At 36.5% G+C, this 27,750-nt stretch overlaps 2 protein-coding genes across 21 annotated transcripts in view; one reads left to right on the forward strand and one right to left on the reverse strand.

Annotated features, from left to right (window-relative positions):
• The window catches only part of CREB1 (cAMP responsive element binding protein 1), a 63,193-nt gene that overhangs the window by 19,029 nt on the left and 16,414 nt on the right, over positions 1 to 27,750 (forward strand). For 6 of the 17 annotated variants that reach the window (XR_011428126.1, XR_011428128.1, XR_011428127.1 and 3 more), the window contains 5 exons: positions 5,306 to 5,452; positions 13,091 to 13,191; positions 17,481 to 17,623; positions 21,898 to 22,080; positions 23,988 to 24,138. Coding sequence is in view for 7 of the 17 variants with exons in the window: in XM_070240598.1 (XP_070096699.1) it covers positions 5,306 to 5,452; positions 13,091 to 13,191; positions 17,481 to 17,623; positions 21,898 to 22,080; positions 23,988 to 24,138 (725 nt within the window). In the remaining 10 variants the exon portion in view is untranslated. Of the gene's footprint in view, positions 1 to 5,305; positions 5,453 to 6,204; positions 6,247 to 13,090; positions 13,192 to 17,480; positions 17,624 to 21,897; positions 22,081 to 23,093; positions 23,684 to 23,987; positions 24,139 to 27,750 lie in introns of all 17 variants that reach the window. The other 11 variants (XR_011428129.1, XR_011428131.1, XR_011428130.1 and 8 more) reach the window with 4 other exon arrangements.
• The window catches only part of METTL21A (methyltransferase 21A, HSPA lysine), a 35,752-nt gene continuing 34,686 nt past the window's right edge, over positions 26,685 to 27,750 (reverse strand). For 3 of the 4 annotated variants that reach the window (XM_070242168.1, XM_023622504.2, XM_070242165.1), the window contains one exon: positions 26,685 to 27,349. In XM_070242168.1, the coding sequence (XP_070098269.1) occupies positions 27,270 to 27,349 (80 nt within the window). In that variant the 3' untranslated portion in view covers positions 26,685 to 27,269. The remainder of the gene's footprint in view (positions 27,350 to 27,750) is intronic. The other variant, XM_023622502.2, reaches the window with a different exon arrangement.

Below are 27,750 nucleotides of genomic sequence, written 5' to 3' on the forward strand. Positions count from 1 at the left end.
ATAGTAGTTTTTGTTTCCTGTATATTTGAAATATAATCCATGATTCTTTCATTTTGTCTTTGTCTTAAACGTTCTATCTCTAAGGTTATAGTCTCTCATCCTTATTTTTTGTTCTTATGTATTTTTCCTCAAAAATTTTATTTTATTAACAAGTATTTGCGTATACATGAATGAGAAAGGTGGTTAATATAAAAACCAAATAGCAAACATAAACCTGCTAGGTAAGAGTGTGACATTGCCTCTCTCACATGATGGCTACCAGGAGAAAATAATCCTAGCAGAGGCTCTGGGATGTTGAGTTTCAGCCTCCCAAAGAGTGTAAAAGCTTTCCTAGGGGGGTCACTGAGCAAGGACGGGTCTTGGGAAACAGCTGATCACAGATGGTTGCCACTGAGGTAAAGTGTGGGCCAAATACTGGACCTCGAGCAGGAATATGGTCAGAAGGAGTGGGCTACTTTGTGTTTTCTCCGGAGATCACCAGGGCCCACCTCTAGCCCTCAGGAGCAAGGCAAAGCAGAATACGTTTGGGGATGAAGTGAATGTACATGGATAAGGCAGGTGCTGGAACAAAGGGGAAAGAGCCAGGACTTCATCAGTACCTGGTCAAGGCAAGCATGCACAGATAAGATTCTGGGCTCATTCAGGCATTTGGCCTCGTGTGAAAAGAAGATACAATGCCAGCAGGGATCTTGGCGATGACAGCCCTCAACATGTCTGTCTCTTGGGTCATGCTATCCTGTCCGGTCTGCTTGTCCTCTGAGTCTGCTAGACTCAGGTCATCCTGGAGATTCCTTCCCCTACTGTCTTTCTCTTGTGCAGTTTATGTTCTTGATATTAAGCATGTTTTCCTGCGGGTTCTTGGGCAAGTTTGACTTGGTAAAGAAATCATTTTTCTTTCAAATTTCGAAGGTAGTGATCCACAGTCAACTTGTACCATGGGTGTTTGAAAGGACTGATTCCATTTTTTATTTTGTATCTCTGATATCCTATAAAAGTCTTCTCTCTGTTCACAGTGCTTCACTTTCATTATCAGGGCCTTGGTTTGGATCAGTTTTCATCCATTGTGCTGTGTATTCAATGGGCCTTTTTATAGTGGAAACTCATGTCTTCAATTCCGGGCAATTTCTTTAAGTTGAGTGATGATTTTTTTTCTCTCTAGAATCCTTGTGATCCAGGTGTTATACCTATAGGATTGTTTTCTCTGATTTTCTCATCTTTTCTCTCCTGTTTTCTATCTCTTTGTCTTTTTGCTCTGCTCTTTGGATAATTTCTTCAACTACACGTTCCAACCCATCTGTTGAATTTTTTATTTTGCTCTCATGTTTCCAAGAGTTCCTTTTGTTCTCTGAATAGTCCTTTTTGTGTTTTAATAGTATCCTGTTTATTGTTTCACAAAGGCAATGCTTTCTCTTATCCCTGGGAATGTTAATTAGATTTTGTTTTGGTCTCCATCTTTCATATTAGAAGCTTTCCTCAAATGTTAGATAATTTGTGGTTTGTCTGCTCAGGTTTAAACGTACAGGACCAAAAAGCTGTATTGGAAGCTCTGTGGATCTGTTTGGGACCTAATATCTATGAGTTGTGAGCTTCACTGGAGGGTGGCATTCCCAGTATCAGTATCTTTTAAGTCTTTCCTCTTTCCCTGGGCATTGGTCAGGTTCCCCAGAGAAAGCTTTACTAATTAATCCCTGCTTATAGGGTAGAGGCCTGGGGGCCGAGTGAGGCTGGGGTCTACTACCCCGCCTTCAGCAATCCCTGGTGTTAGGTAGTCAGGAGACCCTCTGTCTGGAAGATAAATCTCCCTTTTTCTGTCAGTGGAGGGTAGATTAGCTGTTTTTCTTCAGGGAGTTAAGGAGGGAATCTAGTTGCTTCTCAGAGAGCCTTCACCAGGCTTCCTTATTTTCAGCCTCACTTTCTCTCCTCCAGGGCATCTCAGATCCTGAGCCTCGTCAGGAATTTTGTGGTGCAGTCAGGCTCTCCCTGCCTCCACTTCGTGAGCTGGCCTTCTGAGGTCTTCCAAGTACATTACCATTCATCCATCTGCTTTCCAGGCTCCAAATCTCTTATTATTATCTCTTTTCCCATCTCCTATACTTATGTGATTATGTCTGTAAAAACAAAATCAATTTGATGAAGTTTCGTTGGAGATTCAGGAAGGAGCAAAATTATATGCACATGTTCAGCTTGTCGTTCTTACCAGGCAGTCCTCTAACACTTAAGACTTTTAAAAGTGGAATGACATGATATTTGACTTTTAGGAAAGCTGGTATCTGTTCCCATTTGTCTAATTTTTTGCTCTTTTTATTCCTAATTGCAGGGTTTTTTTTTTTCACTTCCTCATCCAAGTCCTTAACACATACATCATACATTTTTGACATAATTTTCTCTCATAATTCTGATACCTATTTTTTTTTACTGTAAGCGTTTAATACTAGAAAGATAAAATAAAATTGTGATCCAAGATCATTGTGATTTGATCAATGAACAGGAAAAAACTAATGCAGCCTAACTAGTAAAGGAAGAAAATCAATCTGAAAGAATAATGAGACACCTTATTTTACTTTTGGAATTTACAGAGACGTTTTTAAGTGGAAAAAAACAATGTTGGTTTTGACTATGAGAATGTAAATTTTTATATATGTAGCTAAAGAGTTGGGTAAAAGAATGACTATAAGCTTTCTTGTAATAGGCAAATTTGAAAACCTAAATTTCCAGTAATAAGGAATTTATTAAACAAATTATGTAATTTTTATTATGCAGCCATTAAAACCGTTAAAGAAGACTTTTAATGGCATGGAAAGATATTTATAATGGATTCAAAGGTAAAATAGATTCCATGACAGTGTGTTATAAAAATTGATTGTATATATTCTACCTTAAAAGTACCTAGATCTACAGGAAAAATATTAACAGAGATTAGCTTTGAGTGGTAGAAATAGGTGATTTTTATCCTGTTTTTATGTACCTGTATTTTATAAGCTTACAATAAGAGGAGCCATTATGTAGAATGATCAGGGTAGAAAATGAATTATTTGCTGAGTTAGCTTGTTATATTTACCCTAGAAAATACTCAGATTAGGCTTCAAATATTAGAAGAGCTTTTATATGGAATTGAGATGAAATCCTCTGAATAATTTAAGGTTGTAGTTCTCAAACTTCACTGTGGGAGAAAGTGTCCTTGGCTCCATCAGAGATTCTGACTTTGTCAGCAGGTACCCTGTGTGACTCTAATGGTAGAGTGGAGTGGTGGTAGTCCATGGACCACATTTTGAGAACCAGGTAAAACTGAAAGAGATTTATAGTGGCCAAAGAGAAAGTGATTAATGAGGAAGGACTTCCTAACTGTCCAAAGATGGGACTTCGTGGTTTTAACCTCTACATTCAATAGGGATCTTTGCCCCAAGCTTCACAAATACTTAACTGCCTGCTAAACATCTCTGCAGATTCACATGTCAGATCAGGTCCCTCATCTTCCACCACCACCCCAACCACCCAAAAGCTTCTTCTTACTTCTTGTGTTCTTTGTTTCCAATTGATGGCATAGTCTACCATTTCTCACCCAGAAGTGAAATATGAGAGTTATCTTTGATTCATCTCGCCTTCTTCAACCAATCATTCATAAACCCTTTCTGGTCTGCCCCCTGAATTTTCATTAAATCACTTCTCTCATTCCCATCTCTACCACAACTAGGGCCTATTTCTAGCTTTTATCATCTCACCTTAACTATTATATAGGCTTTCTCAGTTGGCCTCCTCACCTCCACTTTTCTTCCTCTGAAATAAATACCTTTCACACTGCCACTAAAGTGAGCTATATAAAATGCAGACCTCACTGTGATATTCAGAAATTGAGAAGCCCTTCAGTGCCTTTCCCCATCTCCTCAGGATAAAATGCAAGTTCTTTAATGTGACTTGGAGAAGGTATCTAATGACTAGCCCATCTAACCCTTGCTTGCCTCTGTTACTTCATCTCTCCCACCTCCTGCACGTGCTCCAGTGGTACTGATGACTGGGCATCCCTCTCTGCAGTGTACAGACCATGCTGTTTCTCTTTGCTTTTGCCAGTGCTACCCTTACTGCCTGAAATTCTGTGCCTTTCCCCTGCAAGTCATAATAACTTGCCTAACTTGTATTCTTTGTTTCAAATTCACATTCTTCTCTGGTAGCCTTCCCTCTTCTTAGGTGGGGAGGGGTAGCTCTTCTCAGTGTGTCCATTTTTCTCTTCACAAACTTCATTACTTCGCTGAATTATGTTTATTTGTGTTCTTTTCCCCATTCCTTCACACATGTACCCCAATAATTTCCTTAAGTGCAAAAACCTGTGTCTTTCTCATTTTTGTAGTTTCAGTTCTAACATTGTTCCCAGCCCATAGGTCCCCAATAACTGTTTACCAAATGAGCAAATAAAATTCCTGCCCCAAATGTGTTCAAGCACAGGAACAATAAATACCATCAGATAAACAGGTATGACCTAAGAGCCCTTTTAACCTGGATATTGACTCATTAAAATAGTACCTCCTTTGTGCCTCAGGAGAAAATTGATTTCTCTTATATTCTCTTAACTCTGCTCTTTTATTCTTTCAAGAGGAAAATAAATCCTTAAAATATCAACTATTACAAGTTTAGTGATCGGAGGGGGCATAGAAATTTTCAGTTATAATACCTACTAATACATTTTCATTAATAAAAGACATAATTAATGTAAGAGAGAAAACTATGTTGTATGTTGTAAGATGTATGTGTGTTGTAGCCTTAAATAGCTAAGTTTTGCCCCAGTTTGAGAGCAATTATATTTTAGAACATGGCTTATTTAACACGTGATATTCTGAAAACGTTTCTGTTTCCTCAAGGCTAACATATCTCTTCACCTTGGGTAAGTTACTTAATCTCTTCGAGCACTTGCTCTTCTGTCTCTGAAATGGAGATGGTTCTTATTATTCAGTCTTGATTTCTTCGAGGAGCAGAATGAGACCTTGGGTGTGAAGGCAGGTGGGAAAACAGAGCACTACACGTGCGTGTAATGACAGTGTCCGAGGAAGTCTGTGTGTGTATTGTGATATTACATTAAAGTTGCTTTTGTTTTTCATCATTTGGGAGGAGTTGAAAAGTGGGAGGGTGGGGGGACATTTTTAGTCTCTTTTAAAAAAGAATATTAAATTTAATTATTAGTTTCTTTCACACCAGTGAAATACTTATCTAGCAGGAACGTCATCTTTCTGCTACTAAAAAGTTGCTTCGTATTTAACATGAGTACTCCCAAGGAGGTATCTGTGATAGTAATTTTTCTCCATGTTCAACACTGTAGGTATCTATGCCAGCAGCTCACGCAACATCATCTGCTCCCACCGTAACTTTAGTACAGCTGCCCAATGGGCAGACAGTTCAAGTCCATGGAGTTATTCAGGCGGCCCAGCCATCAGTTATTCAGTCTCCACAAGTCCAGACAGTTCAGGTATGTGTATAAAAAGTTGTGCATCTGCTTTAATAACTGTTGTTTATAGCCATATCTCTCTCCTTTCATTAGTTATGAAAATAGGAACATATCTAGTTCAGAGTTTTACTTTACAGTAAAGGAATGTGCAGCATCTGTGTAGTCACCTTATGTATAGGAACATACACACAGGAACAGACATAGAAAAAGTTTTTCTTAAGCTATAGAAGAAAAAGAATTGGTTAGGGAAAATCATTAAGTACATGGGATAAAGTGGAAATGTTTGGGAGAGACTAAGGCTGATGTACCTCAGTTAAAGAAAATTGAAATATGAAAACAATAACTTTGTAATTATCTTCTAAACATACAATTGGAAAAAATAAACCCTTGTCAAAAATTAATTAATAACCTTACCTAAGATATTATTTGAATTAGAGATCACGAAAAGCATTTGTAAAACTGTAGCTATGTTTGGGGTTCTAAGTCAGAGTATATGACTTTGAGATAGTGGTGTATTCATTCAGAAAGTACACTTTAAAAATCAGGGATTATACTACAACTGATATCTTATTCTTTGGAGAGATTGTTCCTTTGGGTTGGAACCAAAGGGAATAAAGGCACGTAGACCTCGGAAGGTGACTAGACTACTTGACTGTAGGAGCCTAGAGCAGTATACATCTTTGTAGTGAGCTTATTGAAAAAAAAAAAGACTGGAACATTCATTCAAGTAGGCCATAACCCCAGCCTCCCATTTCATATTTTTTGCTTCACAGTCTTCCTGTAAGGACTTAAAAAGACTTTTCTCCGGAACTCAGGTGAGTCCTAGGTCCTAGATTTGGAGAGAACTATTTTTAGAAAGGAAGGTGAGAAATTATTCTGTATGTCTTTGACCTTCTCTGTAAACACAAAATTCAAGATACGAATAAAAATCTTAGAGATCTTCTACGTCTAGGCCACACTTGTTACCTCCCTAGCCCTTAGACTATTGCCACATTTCCCTGTATTGTCTTTCTCCCTTCCTCCAAATGGTGGTAGTCCAGCATTACTGGAACACTTTCAAAGGAAGCTCTATCTCCTGAGGTAACCAATCTATAATTAGGTGTAATTGCTAAAATATTCTTCCCTGTGGTGGACCAGAATAGACCTTTCTAAAACTTAGATAGTGGTCCCAGTTCTGTCCTCTGAAACTGGTTAAGCAAGTTTAACTCCCTTTCTTCCTCTTCCCCATCTCCTGCACCCTTCCCATTAAAAAAAAAATGTTCAAACTAAACAAACACCTCTTTTTGTCAGCCACTTATTATGTGGTGTGGCTTTGATTCCTCTTCACCATCCTTGTTGTCTTCTTGTGGGTGAGAGCTGTTGTGTTTCCTTGAGTGTGGTAGCCAGACTGATCGATGTTTGTACTGGGAAGAAGTACCTTATTTGTCCCGGAAGCATTCTGTTAACGTCATCAAAGGATATACGTATTAGATTTTGTCAGCCACATTACACTCTTGAGTCATTGAACCTCTTACCCACCTCTGCTTCATTCTGTCCTTGTGCTTTTAGTTTGCTTGGACAGTTATGTGTGGGGGGAGAATGTTTTCATGTGAAATCATCAAGTTGTATGAATTTACATACTGAAAGATACTGGGAATGGAATTTGTTGCCAAGTAGGAGACAGTGTTGTCCAGGTAAAGACCAAAAGAATTTGATATTTCTATGGAATCACACTGAGCAAAAGTCTCCTATCAAGGGGCTGGTCCGGTGGCACAGCAGTTAAGTGCACACGTTCTGCTTTGGTGGCCCGGGGTTTGCCAGTTTGGATCCCGGGTGCGGACGTGGCACTGCTTGGCAAAGCCATGGTGTTGTAGGCGTCCCACATATAAAGTAGAGGAAGATGGGCACGGATGTTAGCTCAGGGCCAGTCTTCCTCAGCAAAAAGAGGAGGATTGGCAGTAGTTAGCTCAGGGCTAATCTTCCTCGAAAAAAGAAAAGTCTCCTATCATTTGCCTCAGTTTTTGTTTCGTTGAATGCTACCCTGCTATTCTCCACACTTGCTGTTATGACTTCCCCCACTCACGTCTTCCTCTTGATAAGAGCAGGGAGAACCTGACCTGCCAGGAGCCCTGGATTCCTAGACCTCACCTTAACCTTCACTTCTTTTTCACTTATATTAGGTGGCCTTTCTATAAAGAACACAACAAAAGTTACCAAAGTTATAGCCACAAAATTTGTTAAGATTACAATTTTTGGTTGTAATATGTGATATTTAATTATTGATTGTATTCTTTTTTTTTTAAAGATTGGCACCTGAGCTAACAATTGTTGCCAGTCTTCTTTTTTTTTCCTTTCCTCTTTTTCTCCCCAAAGCCCCCAGTACATAGTTGTATATTCTAGTTGTTAGTACCTCTGGCTGTGCCATGTGGGACGCCACCTCAGCATGGCCTGATGAGCGGTGCCATGTCCGCGCCCAGGATCTGAACCAGCGAAACCCTGGGCCTCCGACGCAGAGCCCACGACCTTAACCACTCAGCCCTGGGGCCGGCCCCTGATTGTATTCTTAATTTTAATCTTTACTTTGTGGCAGTAATAATTATAATTTGGACCTGGGGGTTATATAGCCATTAACTTTGTAGAAATAGGTATTTGTCTTTTCAAGAACACATTTTTTTTGTTGCGGTGAGCTATGCTTATAATTGACAGCCTGAATTCTAAAAATAGAGACACAAATACAGTATTTTTTTTCTTTAAAAGGCCTAAACCATGGAGAATGTATTAGACTTTAATGGTCATTTCACCTGGTTAACAGTAGTTAGTATTAATAACTGGTAAGTAGTTTACAGCAAAAGAAGTAATCAAAGAAGGAGAGAAATGGTCCCTCAAACTTCTAGATGAGAGAATATTAGTATTCCAGAATAGCGTTTCCAAAATAGACAAAGTACATTTCTCTTCGTGTGAGAGTAAGATATTAGGACTTCTGTTTATATTTTTTAATCTAAGACTATTAGAAACTAAGTTGTACTAATATTTTGTATATGGCTTGACGTTGGTGCCCTAACTTTATTCTTAGGTATATAAGTCAAATCTCACATATTATGTAAGAATCTCCACAAAAGCAGTGGGAGTTACACAAATGTATAGACATTAACAATGCCATCTTCACTTGTCGTTTGCTAGTTTTGGACACTTTTTTAACATAGTACAGTTTAAGTGTGTCAGACGATTTATGGATTATGTTACCTTACATTATTGCATTCATTCCTTCGGTGAATTTTTATTGATCGCATGCTATGTGCCAGTCACTGTTCTAGGTGTTATGAAAGACAGCAGCAAATAAATCATACTTGCCTATTCTCATGAAGATCACATTTGAGTGAAGAGACAATGAAAAAATAAAATATGTCAGGTGAGGATAAGTGCTGGGAAGATGACTAAAACTGGGGAAAGAGATAGAGAATGATGTGGGGGGATGGTGCTCTGTTTTTTGTAGGGTGGTTAGGAACCAGAAGGCAAGGAAGGAGGTGAGCCATACAGATGATAAAAGCAGATGCAAATCTCAAAAGTGAGAGATGCTTCCCTCTCAGGAGTAGCAAGAAGATGGGGCTTGCATAGAATGAGCAAGGGGAGAGGGGCTGAGGTGAAATCTTTGATAGAATTCTCACAGTACTTTGTGATGTGATGGGAACAACAATAAAAATCGTTTGTGCAACACAATTCAGTGGTTATCTTACAGCAGCTTATTTCAGAGTTGTTTCACAGAAGGATGCGCTGCTTGTTTGTTTTCACATAAGACAGGTACTCCAAAGTTTCTAATCTTTTCAGTGATGGCAAGCAAAAACTTGTAAGGGATGTATTACTAACAGATATTTTTTTAAAAATAACTCCATTTTGACATCCTTTCTGGGAGAAAATGTCATTTTAACAATGCATGAGAGGGTAACTGCATTTTGAAAGAAGCCTGTGCTGTGGAGATAGCATTTTGAAAACAAGTTTGGAAATGTTTCCATACTTTTTGTTTGACTGCAGACAGTGCAAATTTGTCACCTAAAAACGCAAATCTATATACTTTTAAAACCCTGGAAATAGAATTTTCTAATATTAAGAAGGCTTCCAGAGTTTCAGTAGGTGTTGAACTTACTTGTTAAAAATGTAACGCTTTGTATTAGCATAGTAACTGAGAGCCAGGGAGATGAAGATATACTAGATAAATCTCATCAAAAATTTTATAATTGGGAGATAAAAATTAAAAGTGATTGTTTTGTTTAGTAAGCCACCCAAAAATGTACTTACATTTACAGTGTACTTACATATCATGAGTTCTCTTTTTCAACAATAGCAGATGTTAAATGACATTCCAAAAAGCCCAAGCTTGGAATCAGATTTTTGAATGTGTCATAAAATATTAAATAATTTCTTAATGAAGCTTATTAAATCACATCATTCTCATTATTATGAAAAATTAAATGATTTTAAGAAGTTTATAGGGGGCCAGCCTCCTGGCTGAGTGGTTAAGTTTGTGTGCTCCGCTTCAGCGGCCCAGGGTTTCACTGGTTTGGATCCTGGGCACGGACATGGCACCGCTCATCAGGCCATGCTGAGGTGGCATCCCACATAGCACAACCAGAGGCACCTACAACTAGAATATACAACTACGAACTGGGGGGCTTTGGGGAGAAGAAGAAAACAGATAAAGAAGACTGGCAACACATGTTAGCTCAGGTGCTGATCTTTAAAAAAAAAGAAGTTTACAAATATATTTTAATATTTATACTTATCCTCTTTATTACTTTGTTTCACAGTAACACTTAAAGTTTACAAACAGGAAGTATGTATGTTTATGTAAAATTTTCTTATTTATAAGGGAGATCTGCAGATCAAAAGAGTTTGAAGATGATTGCTCTAGACTTTTGTTAAGCTTCTTGATCCAGTGATTAAAAAACTGTACCTAAACCATGAGTCTGAACTCTACACAGGGCAAGTACTTAAGTTTCCAGGGAACTGTGTATAGTTTGAAAAAACAGCTAATATTTCTATTGCTTTGATTTGGTTCTAGTCACTGTGTATATTATTTTGAAACTTCAAATAACACCAAAATAGAAGGGTTTTTTTTCCCCTTATAAACAGAAGGTATGGGTTTTTAACAAACTAAAGGGAAGCTGAGAAATACAGATCTAAAACCTTATATCTGCAAATGGTGCTTTGACTTTTTGAAAATTTTTTGTCTTATAATTGGCCACAGTGGAAGAGCTGTTTAAGGAGTTCAGGAAGGGGTTAAGAAGAGAGATGACAGGAGGTGAGGACCAAAGGAAGAGACTCCGTCATTAGAATGTGATGGTGTTCTGTGCTGCTTACGTGCAAGATAGAATTTTTCATGTTGTTATTTTTATTAACTTGTTGAATATGTATTAGAGTATAATAATCGTTATTTATAAAAAGGATTTTTGACATGATTTTTATTAGTCTCAGAAATATGAGCCCACTGTGGTTTTGGTTTTTGTTTTTTGGTAGTCCGTAGGAATTAGCTTCATAATTCTGAGTTCTCAGTGGATATATTCCCAAAGAGGAAATGTTACATTCGTTGTGTGGTTTTTGAATAGTTCTTAATTCCCTTTACATTTAAAAAGTTGGAATCACTACGTAGGGATAAGTTAATTCCTTCTGTCTGAATTGAGAGTATCTTTTAGATCAGAGGAAGGGGGACTTTTTTTCCTTTAGGAGCAGTAGCTCTACTGAGTTTGAAAAAAAAAAATGTATCAAAGGCCATATTATAAAAAGGCAACATAATTTATTTCACTTTGAAACTTCCTATAGGTGGTTTGTGTAGCATGTTTTAAAGCTGTTGTTTCAATGACTTTCAACTTGGGAGAGTGCACCTAAGTCACTTTATGTCCTTAAAAGGTTTTAAGGTTGAAGGTCAAGCAAAGAAGGCAGAAAGAACAATAGAGGAACTAGGGTTCTGAGAAGTATTAATGAAGGTTAGTAAACACTTGTCCCAGTACCATCCACTTGGAGTTTGTTCTTCTTGTTATTCCTTGAAATCCTGACCCCTCTGCCAAGGCCTTTTCTCAGTTCTGCTCTGCTCCACATCTAGTAGGAAGTCTGTGCAGAGACTGTGCTGAGTGGGCTAGTTACAGCAGCTGCGGATCAGTGGGAAACGGTTCTCTGTTCTCTGCTGGCGGTAACTACAGCGTTGTGAATCTGCAAAGAATCACAGACTAAATTCAGCCTTGCCCGTCTCTGTATCTGTCATTTCTGGATTCCTTAAATGTGCCTGTTAATTTTTAGGTCTTTAAGACTATACTTCTTAAGCTTTAAAGTATTTGGATAGGGCACATTACTTATCGCAGATACATTTTATGAAGCGTTACTCGATTTACCTAATTTCGTTGTAAAGTGTGAGTCTCTCAAAGCCCTGTCAGCGCGTCCCTGCTCTGCAGGACGCTTAGGCTCAGGCACCTCCACAGGTGCCTCTGAAGATGTGTTTTCTTACTGCCCCTGCCATGACTTTGAGGTGCAGCTGACCCACACAGACCCACTTGCTTTGGTTAAGTCCACCTCCCCTCTGATGGCATCATGTGCACCCAGCTCAGGAAGAGCCAGAGGCTCCCGCCCATCAAACTAGAGAGACTGGGCAGTGTAAATTTGATGACAAGCTTGCCTTGGTGAGGAAACTTCTAGTCTAAAAGTGGTCTAAAAATGCCTCTGGGTTGCTGCTTCTGACAAAACTGGTTTGAGATTGGAACCAACAGGATTTTGATGCTGGTAAGGATGTCTAAAACTGAGATGCCAAGTATTGACAGTGGCCACTACTTCCTAGCTTTGTGACTTGGGTGAGTTACTTAACCTCTTTGTGCCTTAATTCTTGCATCTATAAAATGGATATAATAATCGTACTTATCTAGGACCTTTGTTACCCTATTAGTATACAATAATGTCATTTATGTATGCACTTTAGCATGGCACCTGGCACTTAGTAAGTCCTCAGTAAACACTAGTTGCTGCTATCATCATCCCATGTAAAATCTTCACTCAACTTAACATCATTGCTTTTCTGTCCGCGGATACTTTCCAGAAATGCACAGTTCTTTACATTGATTTTTTGCTTAATAAAAAATATAGAATGCCAACTCTGAAACAAGTCCATATGTAACGGAGGGCTTCTTTCTGACTTGCTAGAAACAGTCATCTCGAACATGGTGGGGGTCACTGATCTTATTTGTACTATTGTAAATATATTCACAAGTAATTTACACAGCACTTACAGTAAAATATTTATATAGTCACTGTATAGACTTACATGACCAAATATTTAGTCATTTATTCTTTCCTTCGTGTCAGAAACTTTATTTTACTTGGTAGTTTTGTTCTCACAACTGTAAGAAAACAACTGACAAGTAATATTGATGCATTCAGGATTGATTCCATTGAAATCCTGAAAGAAATAAGCTGAATTTGGATATGACAAAAAATTTTTAGGTCCTCTGACTTCTGTAGGATAAGTAAAGGGGAGAGCAAAGTGATAGTGTGGTCATCCCCCATAAAAACTAATTTTTTTTTCTACTGAAGCATGTATATGGTCTATATATGTTCTTTTGTATTTGACATTTTCTTAAAATTTATAAAAATTTTATGGGAACTAAATTTGATTATCAAGATAAAGTTCTTCTTTATTTTCAGATTTCAACTATTGCAGAAAGTGAAGATTCACAGGAGTCAGTGGATAGTGTAACTGATTCCCAAAAACGAAGAGAAATTCTTTCAAGGAGGCCTTCCTACAGGTATGGAATGTAATAGTTCAAAGAATTAAGCATTAAAGATATACAGGAAGCCTTGGGTAGTTGCAGATGAAGAGAGGTCAGAAGACCAGTGAGCTGCAATAGCATATAGCTTACTTCTCTTCATCTTAAGTTACTTCTCTCAAGTTAAGTTGAAGCTTATCATACAGAATAAGAGCACTTCTTACTCAGAATAGTCCTGGATAAATACTGATTCTTTTTTTCCTGCTTTTTGTATACTATGTTGGCTGCTACTTTTCTGTTAAAAAGTTTGGAATGCATTTGATAAAATTATAGCATTTTCTAGTTATGCGTCAATTCTGAGATTATACTGTTTACTTAGCAACACATTTACAGACTGTTTCTTAAGCCGTGGTACTTAGCAAGTAACTGTTAATTTAATAGTTGCTTCAGGGTGATGCTTTGCTTATATCCCCTAACTTCGGGGACACTTACTGTCCATTTTATGTTCAGCTATAGAAATTGACTAGTCCATGCCTTGCCTGCAAGGTGGATCAAAACTGGTTTTTTTTAATGTGTAGAAATTGGCTCCATATTGAATATCTCCAGGAAGAGCAGTTCCACAAATCTTCATAAGCTTACTTCAGAGTTTAATAAACTTTAGACGTATAATATTCTTCCTTATAATTAACCTAAATTATTTCTATTTATGTATCTTTCTGCTTTTCAAAGGGATGGTTAATTTTTTGTTTCCACTCACTTAGCTACTAACTACCCCTTTTCTTTATCCTCACAGTTAAATTAAGGATCCAGTTAAATTAAATTGATGTTGAGGTCTTAAGAAATGTTATGTTACCAAGTATGTGTTTTATGTATTTATACTCATAATTCCTTTTTTAAAAATAGTTAGTTTTAGAGTTTAACTTTGAAATGTATCTCATGTTAGTATATAACCCATTTAGTCCTGAAGCAAATCCTACCAGGCATTAAGAAACAAGCCACATGGCTTTCTCTCTATGTAAATTCCAGGCAATTCTGTAAACTTTATGCAATAGGAGGTTTATGTTGAAAAAGATCTTTCGTTCGCCTTAATTGGTTATAGCCTGTATCCCAGCAAAGATCATTTAAGTAGGAACACCTTGAGACCACACATATGTAGAAAAAAGGCTACTTTCATGAAAGGTAATGTATCTTCCCATACAGTCAAACCTCCACAGTGAGCTGTGCCCCTTTTGTTTTTAAGTTTATGAATTCTTGAAAGCTAGCCTCTATGTCTACATTATAACAAGATCTTTAACAAAGTCCTTATGATACGGTTGTGAGGTTGGAGAAATGGGGATTGATTGATAATGTGAGATGGGTTTTTGATGGAACAACCCAGCTTTATAGTGATTTATACCCAGAGGGAGTCCTTGAAGGGCTCTCACTTAGTCTCATCTGGCTTGGTATTTTTACTAGAAATTTGCTGAAAAACATAGAAGCCTTGCTTGTCAAATTGCAAATGACAGAACCTTACAAGATAAGGACCCTGATGGGTGGGAAGATAGTACTCTGAAAGATCCTAGCTGCCAAGGGAAATAGACTGGAACAGGAGGAGGAAGTGCTGGTGATAAGTGTAAAACTTCTGAGCTTGAGTTTAAAATAAAACCACTTATTGAAGTACAGGCTTCTGGATTAAGAATTCATCTGAAAAAGATAATTATGTTCTTTAATTATCATTAGTGAGATATGATTGCTAAAAAGCCAATACACTGTAAGGCTACATTGGTAAAAACCATGTGTCTAGATTAGGGGAGAGAATCAGCTTCACTTCTCAGACCACATTGGGAATATACCTTAAAAGAAAGTGAACTGTCTCCAAGAGGAGAATGCCCCAGATGGCCCAGAGCAACAATTTGAGAAACTGGAAAGAGAAGACTAAGAAGGATCACTGGCTTCATGCAAAAGAGAAGTAGATTTATTTGTAGGTCTAGAGCAATAGCTTTTAAACTTTTTTTTTTTACACAGTCCATAATACGAAGTATATCTTACAGTTCTCTGTTATGCAATCACACGTACACTCATATATGGTGATCTGAAGCAAAAGTTACACCAAGCAATATTTACCCTTATGTGTGATCTTCAGCTATTTTTTGGGTTTTTTTTTTTATGTTAGTTGCAACATACTTAATTGTTTTCGTGGCCCACATATGGATTTTGACCTCAGTTTGAAAAACATTGCTGTAGAGACCAATACTACTCACAATGTGGTCCACAGACAAGTTGGGTAAATCAGCGTCTCATTACAAATGCAAATTTCCGGGAGCCTATCTTAGACCTAATGATGGAATCTCTGGGAAGGGGACCTGGGAATCTGTGTTTTAACATGCTCTCCAAGTGCTTCTTTTGTATGCTGAAGTTTGAGAAACAGTACTCCAGATCAGTGACTCCAGAATGATCTGCTGACCACTGTCAGTCCACAAGCTGTTTGAAATAGTTGTTTCTCATTTGCAAAGCCATAAAGGAGAGAAAATCATCCTTACAGTCAGAATAGCAGTTTACTAAATGACAACAGGCAGATAAAAAAAAAATGAGTAAGCTTGGAAATGAGAGAGACAAGGGAATTAAAAAAAAGAAACAGTAAGTGGGATAAACTAGATACAAGTAGCTGATGAGGGAATCAATAAACTGGAAGGGAACCAAGAAAGTAACTGGGAATGGAGAGCAAAAAATGGTAGAAATGTTTGAGGTGAAAGTCATGGAGAATAGAGGGAAGTGCTCCATGGATGCGTTTCTAGAATTTCCAGAGGGTAGATTGGGAGAAAGGAGTATTGAAAGATAATGTAGAATATTTTCTGCAATGCCAGTGAAGGTAATTATAAGGTCATATATAAAGGTAAATAGAAAAGTCAGTGTTACTATAATTTTGCTTTCTAACTCTTTTTTTTCCTATGTGATTTGAAAGATAAATGCATAAAACAGTCATTGTAAATCTGTTAATGAGCACATGATGTATGAACATGTAATTTGACAATAACAACATAAATTATGGGCAGAGTTTTGGGAGACTGTTGAAGCTAAGTTAATATTAATTCAGACTGGTTTGTTAGAAATTTAAGATGTCAAAAATTACTTGGGTTAGGATTTTTTTCCCCTCTTCTGTGATTCTTACACATTTGAAATATGTTAAGGTTCATTTGTTTTTGTTCGTGGTCCATTTTAGAATTTTCCCCCTCATCCTTGTTGATATTATTTCCTTTTTTTAAATATATGAGACATTAACGTAATCAAGACATTAACATAATCAAAAATATATGAGACATGTGGTTCCAAAAGTCAGAATTGTACAAATATATACACACACACACACACACACACTCTTAGAAGTGCTCCCCTTCGCTCCCTCAAGTCCTTTCTTTCTTCTTTCCCACCCATCCCCAGTAGCTATCTAATCTCGTTAAACTCTGTTTGGTTTATCCTTTCTGATTTTTTTCTTGAACAGATGAGCAGGTACATGTATATCATTTCATTTTCTTTCCTATACAAAAAGTGCCATGCTATATCCATTATTGGATGAACCATGGCTCATTCTCCGGAGTGTGGGCATGGAGATTGCTTCCAGTGTTTTGCTGTTCCACACAGTGCTACCGTGAATAACTTCATGCATCTGTATTTTCATCCTGTTGGAAGTCTGTCTTCAGGGTAAATTCCGAAAAGTAAGACTGCTGTGTAGATAGATAGAGTTTTGTTAGATGTCACCAGTTTCCTTCTGAGGATGGTGCCAGCAGCAGTGTGCGAGAGTGTCTGTTTTCTCACAACTTTGTTAACAGAATATATTGTTATGCTTTTTTTAGTTTTACCAATCTGAGAGTTGAGAAGTTTTAAAAGTCAGGTTTTTGGGGGTTTTTTCCCCCTCAATTTTTAAGAGTTCTTGCTATATTGGGGATGTTGGCTCTTTATCTGTAATAACATGTAGACATTTTCTCCTAGTTTTGTTGATCGTCTTTTGACTTTATTTTTGGTGCTCTTTGCCATGCAACAAGATGTCTTTTCTGTAGGAAATTTTATTAATCTCTACTTGCCCCTAGATTTTAAATCATAGTCTTTCTTTACATTCAGGCCAAGGAGAAATTCATCTGTTCATGAAAAATTCATTTTTTCTAGTCCTTGAATGGTTTCATTTTGACATGTAGAACTCTGATCCATTTTTAGTTTCTTCTGTAAATTCTTACGTTTTAAACTTTAAAAGCACTTGTAGCTTTCTGCCAGTTTTCTGATCTTTTCCTATTTATTTGTATTTAGCCAGTTAATGTTATTTTTATTTTAATTAATATAGTTCTCTATTTTACTAGGAAAATTTTGAATGACTTATCTTCTGATGCACCAGGAGTGCCAAGGATTGAAGAAGAGAAGTCTGAAGAGGAGACTTCAGCACCTGCCATCACCACTGTAACGGTGCCAACTCCAATTTACCAAACGAGCAGTGGACAGTATAGTGAGTAATAGATGTTTCTGGTTTAGAAAGTGAGATGAAAAACTAATGGCTGCATTCTCCTTAAAGGAATCATATAAGTGCCAGCTCTTTTCTCACTGTCATCTGCCTTTCTTGTATTTCCTTTACTGTTCAATATGTAAAGTTCTGTAACAGAAATGCTTTTTTTTCTTCGGGGTTTTAGTTAGGATTGCTCAAGTATGTAAGCCCTTTAGATGGCCCTTGGTTTTGTGCAGATGGATGGAGAGTCTAATAACTTTTTTGAACCACTACTTGAAACACTAGATTTCAATTCTCTTATGATATATGATGTTAATAGAGAACATGAGTTTTCTCAGATAAAGAAAATAATCATTCTTTGATTATGTTTAAGGCCAAAAATGGTCTCCTTATTCATTTATTTTAATAATTCATCTTCCTTTCTAAAAGCATTTTAAAGTCAAATTTAATGTTTTGTGATGGGAGTGCAGAGGCTTGGTTGCAGTCTATAGCACATTCGGTTATTCCTTTTAATGTAAAAGGTAGTGTAGTGAATTATCATGTAAACATAAAGACTGCTGAAATTAAGAGGACACACTGCTTTTTGGTTCACAGAAAGAAAAGATTTCTTTTGCAAAATTATCAAAGTTTTCATTTCTGTGCTGTCTCTTTCTAATACTTAGGTCTCTTTTCTTCTCTTTTACTTAAATCTGTTACAAAGTACTTTTGAGTTCTGGTTTGGTTTGATCAAAAGCATGTGTGTGAATGGTACTTTTTTCTCTTTTCCCAATACCTTTTGTTTCCAGCCTCCCTCACACATTGATCTCTTCATTTTAATTTGTTCATTAAGTCTCGCCCATTATATAGAAATGTGCACATTGAAACTCCTTTGCTGCGTTAGTTTTCTAATGTCCTGGGGTAGTCTGTGTCAGAAATGTGTATAAAAGTTTGACTCTCAAGTTCATAGTTTTCCACTTACAGCTCAGACTTGGTTTGCATAATGCTAATTTGCATTCCAACTGTATTAAAACAAATGCCTGAGTAGCAGACTTTTTTAGCTCTCCCAAAGCTGAAACTTTTGATAGTCAAAAATGCCTTCATTTTATGTACTGAGCTTCTTCTCTACTCTTTAAGCTTCCTAGAGTTCAATCATCTTTTTCCTTGTGAAGTTCTTCGTTTCAGAGATATGCAAGTACTGTCTATGTATGTATAGGTCTGTGTTTTTTAGCCTGATTTCCACATAATTTGAGTTATTCACGTCGTGTGTTGTAAGACATTGATACATGACCTTTATTTTTCCCCTGCTTCAGTACACCTGAGTAACACAGCCTACTCCTGTTAGTAACATCGATTCACCCACTGCAGTGAGTCTCACTTGAAGGAAAGAGTATGCTCTTTAGGAAAGAGGCATATCAGAATCTCAAATAGGGAAACGCAGTTTAGAAAAGTAGATGTGTAATCTGGCACACTGCTCTCCTCCAGCAACTGAAAATTCCTAGTTTTAAAAGGTTAATACTGGGCCAGCCCTGGTGGCCTAGAGGTTAAGCTGAGTGTGCTCTGCTTCGGCGGCCCAGGTTTGTTTCCCGGGTGTGGACCTACACCACTCTGGTAGCAACCATGCTGTGCTGGCAGCCCACATACTAAAAATAGAGGAAGATTGGCATGGATGTTAGCTCAGGGCGAATCTTTTCCTCAATAAAAATAAATAAATAAAGTAAAAGGTTAATCCTTTGAGATTTTTCAAGCTTTCTTCATTATCTTTATCCCTTATTTTCTTTATATACACATGTGGCTCTGATGGAACTGATTTGGCATTATGTTCCTGATTGTCATTAAGAATCAATATGAGTACTTACATATACAGCAACATTTATATATTTAATTTATAAAACAAATATATGGTTGTGAAAATTCAAATGGTAGAGGTATATAGTGTCAATAAAAAGTAAAAATCCTTTTCATCCCTCCCCAGTAGTAAGAGTTTGGTATACATCTTTCCACTCTTTTTTTATTTTATTTATGCATACACGTTATATATTTTTATACAAGTGAGATCCATATTATTTATATACCATAGACAAATATATACATATATAGTTACGTATATTGTTTCTTTGACAGCTACATTATGTTTCACTGTATAAATATAATATTTATTTTAAAATTTCCCACACACACACACTGATGAATATTTTGGACATTTCTTCTGTTTCAAAAGATGCTACGTGAACATTCTCATATATGTAGTAGTGTCTTGTAGGAGAGCATCCAAATCCAAGCATATCTTTCCCAATTACCCTTCCTAGTGGCTGCCCCAGTTTGTATTCCTTCCATAAACTGGTTATTTTTTTATTACTGCTATTGCTAGTTTTACCCATTACTTGGTTCACTGTCCCTGATAATAAAAGTCTTGTTTGAGAGAGTCTGTTCTTAGGCAGAAAAACGTGTCTTACATTTTCACCTTGAATTTTTGTTTCACTAAATAAAAGATGATGTTTTCCTCTTTATTTTGGCTACTCAGAATCTCAGCTAAGTTTATGTTTAAATGTATTCTTTCCTTCTAGATTTTCTGGTAGAATCATTATATTCACCTAGAGACAAAACAGTTACTTGACTTCTATCTTTTCCTTAATGATTGAGTTTTATTGAAAGCCATCTCAAATCCTTTCAGAATAATCAATTGTATAAATAAATATGATAGAGAAAAACCATCAGAATTCAGTTTTCAGAGTACTCTCATATACATGATCTTATTTGATTTTTACAACAATTGTACTTAGTGGCTAGAACCACGTATTTTTATTTTTACAGAAGTAGTAACACATTCCAATAACAGTTTAGTGATGGGACTTGGACTAGAACCCAGATCTCCTGAAGTCTAGTTGCTGTGTGTGTGAAATACAGCAGAAGTTGCTTATTAACTCTACATGAGAAATTGTGGTTTGAGTCTGTTAACCTTCTGATTCTTTCAAGTTATCCTGCAATATTAATCACAGAATAGTTCTTATATATTCCTTTGTTTGTCCTTGTCTAAGATAAGTAAAATTTATGGGATTGGCTAAAGTGGATGGATTGTGTATGCCAGTATCTTAATTTCCACAGATACTATTTGCTAAATCATAGCCATTAACTGTTACTGTTTCTTCATTGAACAGTAGATAATCAGTTTTCCATATACAGATGACTCAGGATATTAGTTACCCAGAGCTGGCTGACAGTTGATCCCAAACTAGTTCCCTTCTAACACAAAAAGTAAAATGCTTAAGTCAGACTTGTTGACTTATTCAGTTAAAATCCATTCTGTAGTTTTATATGTAATATTGTGATTTTTAATCCTTCTTTTTCTGGAAAACTTGAACTCTGACAGGGCAAGTGTCTAGAGAAGGATCCAACCACACATCTCAGTGCTGGTATCTAAAGGATTGCTTCTTCTAAATAAAATAGTTATTTCTTTTTATTAACACTATGCTGCAGCATAAAGGTGAATTCAGTTTTTTTATAAAGTGAAATATCTATTAGTGTGAGCCAGAGTTGATTACTTTGTAACAGATAAACGACAAGTGTGGTTTATTAGTGAATAATGAACAAAAGATCCTATTTGAGAATGCTTGAATATGTAATTTAGAAATAGCAGTAAAATATTTTTTTCTAATTGATGATCTTGAGCTCTAATTTTAAACTCTGAGAGACTGTAATAATTGTTTCATAGGACATTTCAGTTCTTTCATTGAGTGGACTTTTGTTATAGTTTATGCGTTGCTGCTGAGTTACCAGACAGAATGCACTACTGAACTGCTTTATTAATTATGCATTAAAACAACCATTTATTGGGTGCCTGTTACATGCCCATTTCTCTGCTAAGTACATGAAAGTAGAGAAGAAAAATCACATTTCCTACCCTCAAGAAATTTATATACTAATGGGGCAGCAAATATTAAACAATTAAAATATGTAGTTAATGTTAGAATGAAGGAAGTATGGATCACAAAATGGTACCTCCTTGAACCCAAATAACTTCAAAAGGAATTTAACATTTTCTCATTTATCTAGTTTTTAAAATTGTTAGACATTATTATAAATTATCATGTGATTCATAGAATGCATTTGTATTATAGAAATTGCATGTGGGTTTCCTGAGCAGAAAGTCACTTGAGTATACCAAAGCCTTCTTGGCAGTGTTATTTGCGATAATAATTTCTCCTAGATTGTGTCTTGCAAATTATTCTACTTTGAATTTAGTGTGTTATAAAAGTCTTGTATTTATTAAACTTGTAACAGTAAAATCCATTGGGTTTTAGTTGCCATTACACAGGGAGGAGCAATACAACTGGCTAACAATGGTACGGATGGGGTGCAGGGCCTGCAAACGTTAACCATGACCAATGCAGCTGCCACACAGCCGGCCACTACCATTCTACAGTACGCACAGACCACTGATGGACAGCAGATCTTAGTGCCCAGCAACCAAGTTGTTGTTCAAGGTAAGAGAACTGAGAATCCACAGGTGTGGTCAGTTCTTTGAAAGCTTAAAGTTTTATAAACTCAGAAAAAGTAAGTATGATACTGCAAAGCATTGTTAAAATGTAGTTTATTTTTCTTTTATCATAGGTAGTATTTTCCATGAACTCTTCCATTATTTCAATTGGACCAAAATGTCATGGCATAAAAACAACTGTTTTTAGTTTTAAAAATATAACATCTGTTTTTAACACCTTTAGCACTTGGGGATAGGAGAAACAGTAGGTTGGAGGGAAATACAATGAAATCTGGAGGTTGTGAAAGCTAGATTCTAGATGTAAATGCATAGATTCGCTATGTGACCTTGAGTAAGACTCAGCTTCTCTAGACCTCATTTTTTTTCATCTGTCAAATGAGAGTTGTACTAAATCACTAATAAGAATCTTTGGAGGTTCAAAATTCTGTTTCTCTGCTTTTTATTCAAAAGAAATTTGCATGCTCATTTCTAAGATCATCATTTTTTATTTCAAATAAAAGAATTCTATTCTGAAAAATCTTCTATCAGTATGCAAGTTTATTAGTCTTTGGAGGAAAAGTAGTAGTTAAATCCTTAAGGAATTATAGAAATAGCTTTTTTCTGTTTTATTTTTTTAATTTAATTTTTTTGTTTTCTTCCTATTTGTTTCAGAAATCTTTATGGATGGGAGTTGACCATTTTTCTTTGAATCTATTTGAGCATTTTAAGAATATGATTTATGTCAGATTGAAAATTTACATATTGAGGAAGTAGTCTGTTTCAAAAAATATTTTCATTGATAATACTATGTTTGCCTCTGCTAGATGATGACAGTTGTGCCCCTTCCCCGTAGGTGATAATTTTTGAATAATCCTAAAACACCAGCTAGAGAGAGTCATAATTTATTTAAAGGGCCTAATGTATTTACAGAATATATTCCGTTACTAAACAAATAATATTTGAAGAAGATAGTATTTTGCTTATTAATGGGAGTAAAACACCTTTTCACTTTACACGCAGGTGCTCACAAATTGTAAAGCAGGATGTCAGTGCATTTGAATTCTGAACGTCAGTTTGAAGATGGTAACATGTTTAGTATATAAATCTTTTCCACTCAAACTACACATTTTAACTGATATTAATAACAAATGTGGATAATTTTATAAAGACCTTCAAATTCTTTCAGATAATGTTAGGTTCTTTATTCTTAGGAGGGCATATTATTAAGCTGTTTTTAAAAGCAGTTTGACAAATAGTGATTGTTTCTTTTCACAAATGATGGATCATTTAGTTAGAAAAACAAACCTTCAGTTTATTTAGCCATTATCATTTACATTAAAATAATGTTTACAAATAATAAAATTGGCATCAAGTAGTACAGTTTTTCATACTTTCAGTTTTGTTTCAATTAGAAGTTTATAATAGTTGACCATAATGCTTTATTTTCTCTTCCATTTTGCTATTTTGTGAAAAATCATGGTCGTTTTTATGTCGTGGCAAGAGTCTACTTGAAATTTTTTAATATGAACTTACCAATATCAAAGGAAGACATTGAGGACTCTATCTAGGAAGATCATCCAAGCTGTGCCCTATTACCTTTTAGGCTTAAGGTTGGTAAGCATGTTAACAACAGCATAGAACTACATTCGAATGAACGCTAAATATAAGACCCAGCAGACATAGGTTAAGACCTCTTTTACCCAAATGCCTATACCAATAAATACATTAAATTGGGAGTTATTTCTCAATAATGACCCAAAGAATGCTGATTCGTTCAAATTTTAGTCTGAATCATTTGTTCCTTTTTTCCCCTTTTAATCCAAAATGTCTGTTTATATTGATGATGGACACATATGGTTTTACCAAGTCACACACTGCTTAAGTGTCTTACACCATGCCCACTGTTTTTTTCAGCTGCCTCTGGAGATGTGCAGACATACCAGATTCGCACAGCACCCACTAGCACCATTGCCCCTGGAGTCGTGATGGCATCCTCCCCAGCACTTCCTACACAGCCCGCAGAAGAGGCAGCGCGAAAGAGGGAGGTTCGCCTGATGAAGAACAGGTACACATGCTGCGTTTGCTTAGGTTGCTGTGGGTCAGACACCTTCAGATTCTGCCAGACGTGGGTCCTTCACATCTGCTGACAGAAGGATCTTTTGCATTGAGTTTTTTTCTGGTAGAACTGATGGATCTTGCTAAAACTTCTTTATTTAATAAGCTGTGCTAATGAGATGGCTACAGGCTTATGGAGCAATCTTTAATCATAGAGTAGTTTTCTTTCATGCACTTTCTCCGTGAGATTAAATGCACAGCTGTGCTATGTTTTTACTATGCTCTAACCAACTAGCTAGGTTATTTAAAAATTGTTGCTTTTCCTGAGTAGTATTGTTCAGGAAGATCAAGAATTTAATGTATGTATATTAAAATTAAATGTTGTTTTATTTATATTAAATTTATTTGTAATAAAATGTATGCTGGCCAGTCCATGTTTTAATGAATAGTATCTTTACTCAACAAAATAACAATTTAACACCTAAATATTCTTTGAAAATAGATTAATTCTAAGAAAACCTGCTTATTGACAACATCTTAAAATAGTTAGTCTTCAATAATGAAAATGCTACCTATCAAAAATCTATGAAATGTGGACAGAGTAATTCTCAAAATAAATTCATAGCTATAGATGGTTTTGTCATCAAAAACAGGATAAAACATCTTTATTTACTTATATTTACCTTAGTATTTTTATTTATTTAGCTTAGGATTTTAATATGGACATGACTTAAGACAGCCCGAAGAAAATGAAAATAAAGGTATATAAAGATATAAAAAGTTTGAAATTGGTGAAAATACTCCCGTTCTTCACCCCAGGACTCTTCAAGCACTACGATAAAGTAAAAGAAACCTAGAGATGGAATTTAGGAGATCCAGATTCAAGTCCTGGATCTGTACCCCTTTTCCTGTGAATTTGGAAAAACATATTAACCTTTTAAACCTCAGTTTTCTCATCCCTAAAACGTGGTCCCACCACCCACCTAGAGGGTTGCTCTATGAGTCAAATAAGACAATTCCTCTGAAAGTACTTCGTAACTGTAGTGCTCTGTTGAAGTTTGTTTTTATGCGATTTCTTTTTTTCAACTCAGATTAATCTCTTTCGTTCCTAAAATATTCTTAGCTCTTACAGAGTGTTAGTAAATTACATCTAAGCTATAAGAAACGGCAGAGCTTTTTCTGGTCTATTAGGAAAAGAGTTGGAAACGAGCTGACTTTTATTTTTTTTGTTTTCCATCAATCTGTGATTTTCTTTAAGTATTTAAGTTATAATAATAAACAGAAGCATAAAAACTGCATTCGCACTTGTGTGTTTTAAAATACAAATTGAACTAAAATGTTTTCAATTTTAAAATGTTTGTAGGGAAACGTTTAACCCTTTTTTAAATTAGAACACAGTCTGATTAAGAAGTCTCAAGTAACAGCTAGGTTGTAAAATTTAAGACAGTAGCACTTACTAAAGAAACGAAATTCTCTTGGTTATAAAAACAACAGAAGAACTTCAGATTGTGTCTCTGTAGTTTGGCTCTGTGAAGCAGAAGCATTTCCCCCTCCACGGAAAAGACTGAGAGGCAGTGTGCTTGCAGTGGGTGGAGAGGCAGCACTGTGGCTTCTGTCTGCTCCACATAGAGGCCAGCCCAGAGAGGTGCCCGTTTATGAAAACTAGTTAATTTGACTGGCAGACCAAATTTTCTTTTTTCTCTATTCATTTGATGTGTGTTTCCCCCAACACGCACACACCACGTTGAGGGCCAGGGCGCACACAGCTGCAGCTCCTAACAACCAGTGTTGCCGGAGATCTTCAGGGAAGCTGCCTGACTTTAAAAAAATACCTGGGCTTGGATTTCGTTTCACTGTAAGGAAACTCCCATTGACTCTGCTGTAGTTTCTTTTTCCCTTTACTCCCAGATTACTGCTGCTTCTCCTTTGTCCACTTCCATTTACTAGAATCTGGCCTCTGGGACCATCATGCCATTCTTATGTTATAAGGTACAGATTCCCTCCCACTTGGCAAATCTAGTATTCTCTTTTCATTTCCTTTTACCTTTAATGGAGTATTTGACACTTCTGACTGCTTGTTCCCCTAAACTCTTTTTCTTTGGCTTACTCTCCTAGTTTCTGCCTACTTTATAATTCTCCCTTGGGACCTCCATCCACATCCATATGCTCCAGGCATCACCTCTAAGCTGGTCCCTCCTAATTCTGTATATTCTGGCATTGACTTCCTCCCCTGAGGTACTGTTTACTGAGGGCTCAGGATGTGCTGGACATTAAATAATTGCTTTGCTTATATTATTAGTTCTACCTACAATGAGGTAGAAGCTTATCTTTACCTTATAGAGGAGATATGGTTCAGAGAGAAGTTAAATATCTTGCCAAAGGTCATACCTTTTAAGAAATTGCTAGAGCTGAGATTTGAGCCTTGATCTGGCCCAAATCCTGTGTACATGCTACTTCTCAGATTCCAGTACAACCATCTCCTTCCTGCTCTGCCTCTCAAACCAGAGCACATGACAGTGTGTTGGAGATACGCAACACCATGAGGTAAACATGGAATGCTTTCCTTGAATGTTTATTTTGCTCAAAAATTTTAGAGAAATGAGCCTTTTTAAGGTAAGATCAGGGATTTAAAAGGAATTCACACTAGCAGTGGTTGCCTTGGGCTATTCCCCCAGAATCCCCATGTTTAGTTGCCTCTACCGCTGTGTCTCCTTCTGTGGAAGATGAGAGAACCAGTCTCCTGAACATATTCACTAGGATGGATGTCCTTTATCCACCCCAAACACAGCCTATCTTAAACTATACTTTGATGAAAAGAAGTTGTGATCTCAAAATTCTGCACCATCCAAATTGCCATTTACTCAAAAATGAAGGTAAGTAGTAAACATTCTAAAAGAAAGTGTAGATGATTGTTATATTAATTTGTGTTGTTGCTGTAACAAAAAAATCACGAAATCTCGGTGTCTTAAAACAACAAATTTCTTCCTCACTTCCATTACTTTGGCAGTCACAAGTCAGCTGCTGTGGCTCTCCTCTACATGTTCCCAGCCAAAGGAGGAGCACCTGTTTGAGGCATGTCATTCTTGTAGCAAAGGGACTGGGGCGATGCTTTTTAAAGCATTTGCTTGATTGTGGCGAATATCATGTCCACTCCTGTACCATTGGCTGAAGCAGAGGCAAGGTCAGGCCCAATGTCAGTGGAGTGGGAATGTGTGCTCTTCCTGCAGGCAAGGAAGAGTGAAAAATTAGGAAAGCAATACAACCTTACCACCCTTGGCTTACAATTTTAAATTTGCAGGTGGTGGATATTAATAGATTTCCTAAAGGCAGAAGTAATAGGGAAAAGTTTAAATAGGTTTGACCATATAAAAATATAAAACCTTTGTTTAGCCAAGAAAAAGATCAAGTAGCAAAGCAAACAAACTAGAAACTTCTTAACGAATAAAGTCAGAAGACTGATGAGTCAAGGATGTGAATGGGCAGAGTCCTAGAAAATGAATTAGAAATGAATAAAAAGTTCAGAAATTCCAAACAAGGTGTATATGATGTAAATTAAGGTACATCCATTCAACTGTATACAACTAACCATTAAGAATGAAGATAGATGGGAGCCGGCCCAGTG

The sequence above is a fragment of the Equus caballus genome, chromosome 18 (genome assembly GCF_041296265.1).
Source record: "Equus caballus isolate H_3958 breed thoroughbred chromosome 18, TB-T2T, whole genome shotgun sequence".
Classification (NCBI taxonomy): domain Eukaryota; kingdom Metazoa; phylum Chordata; class Mammalia; order Perissodactyla; family Equidae; genus Equus; species Equus caballus.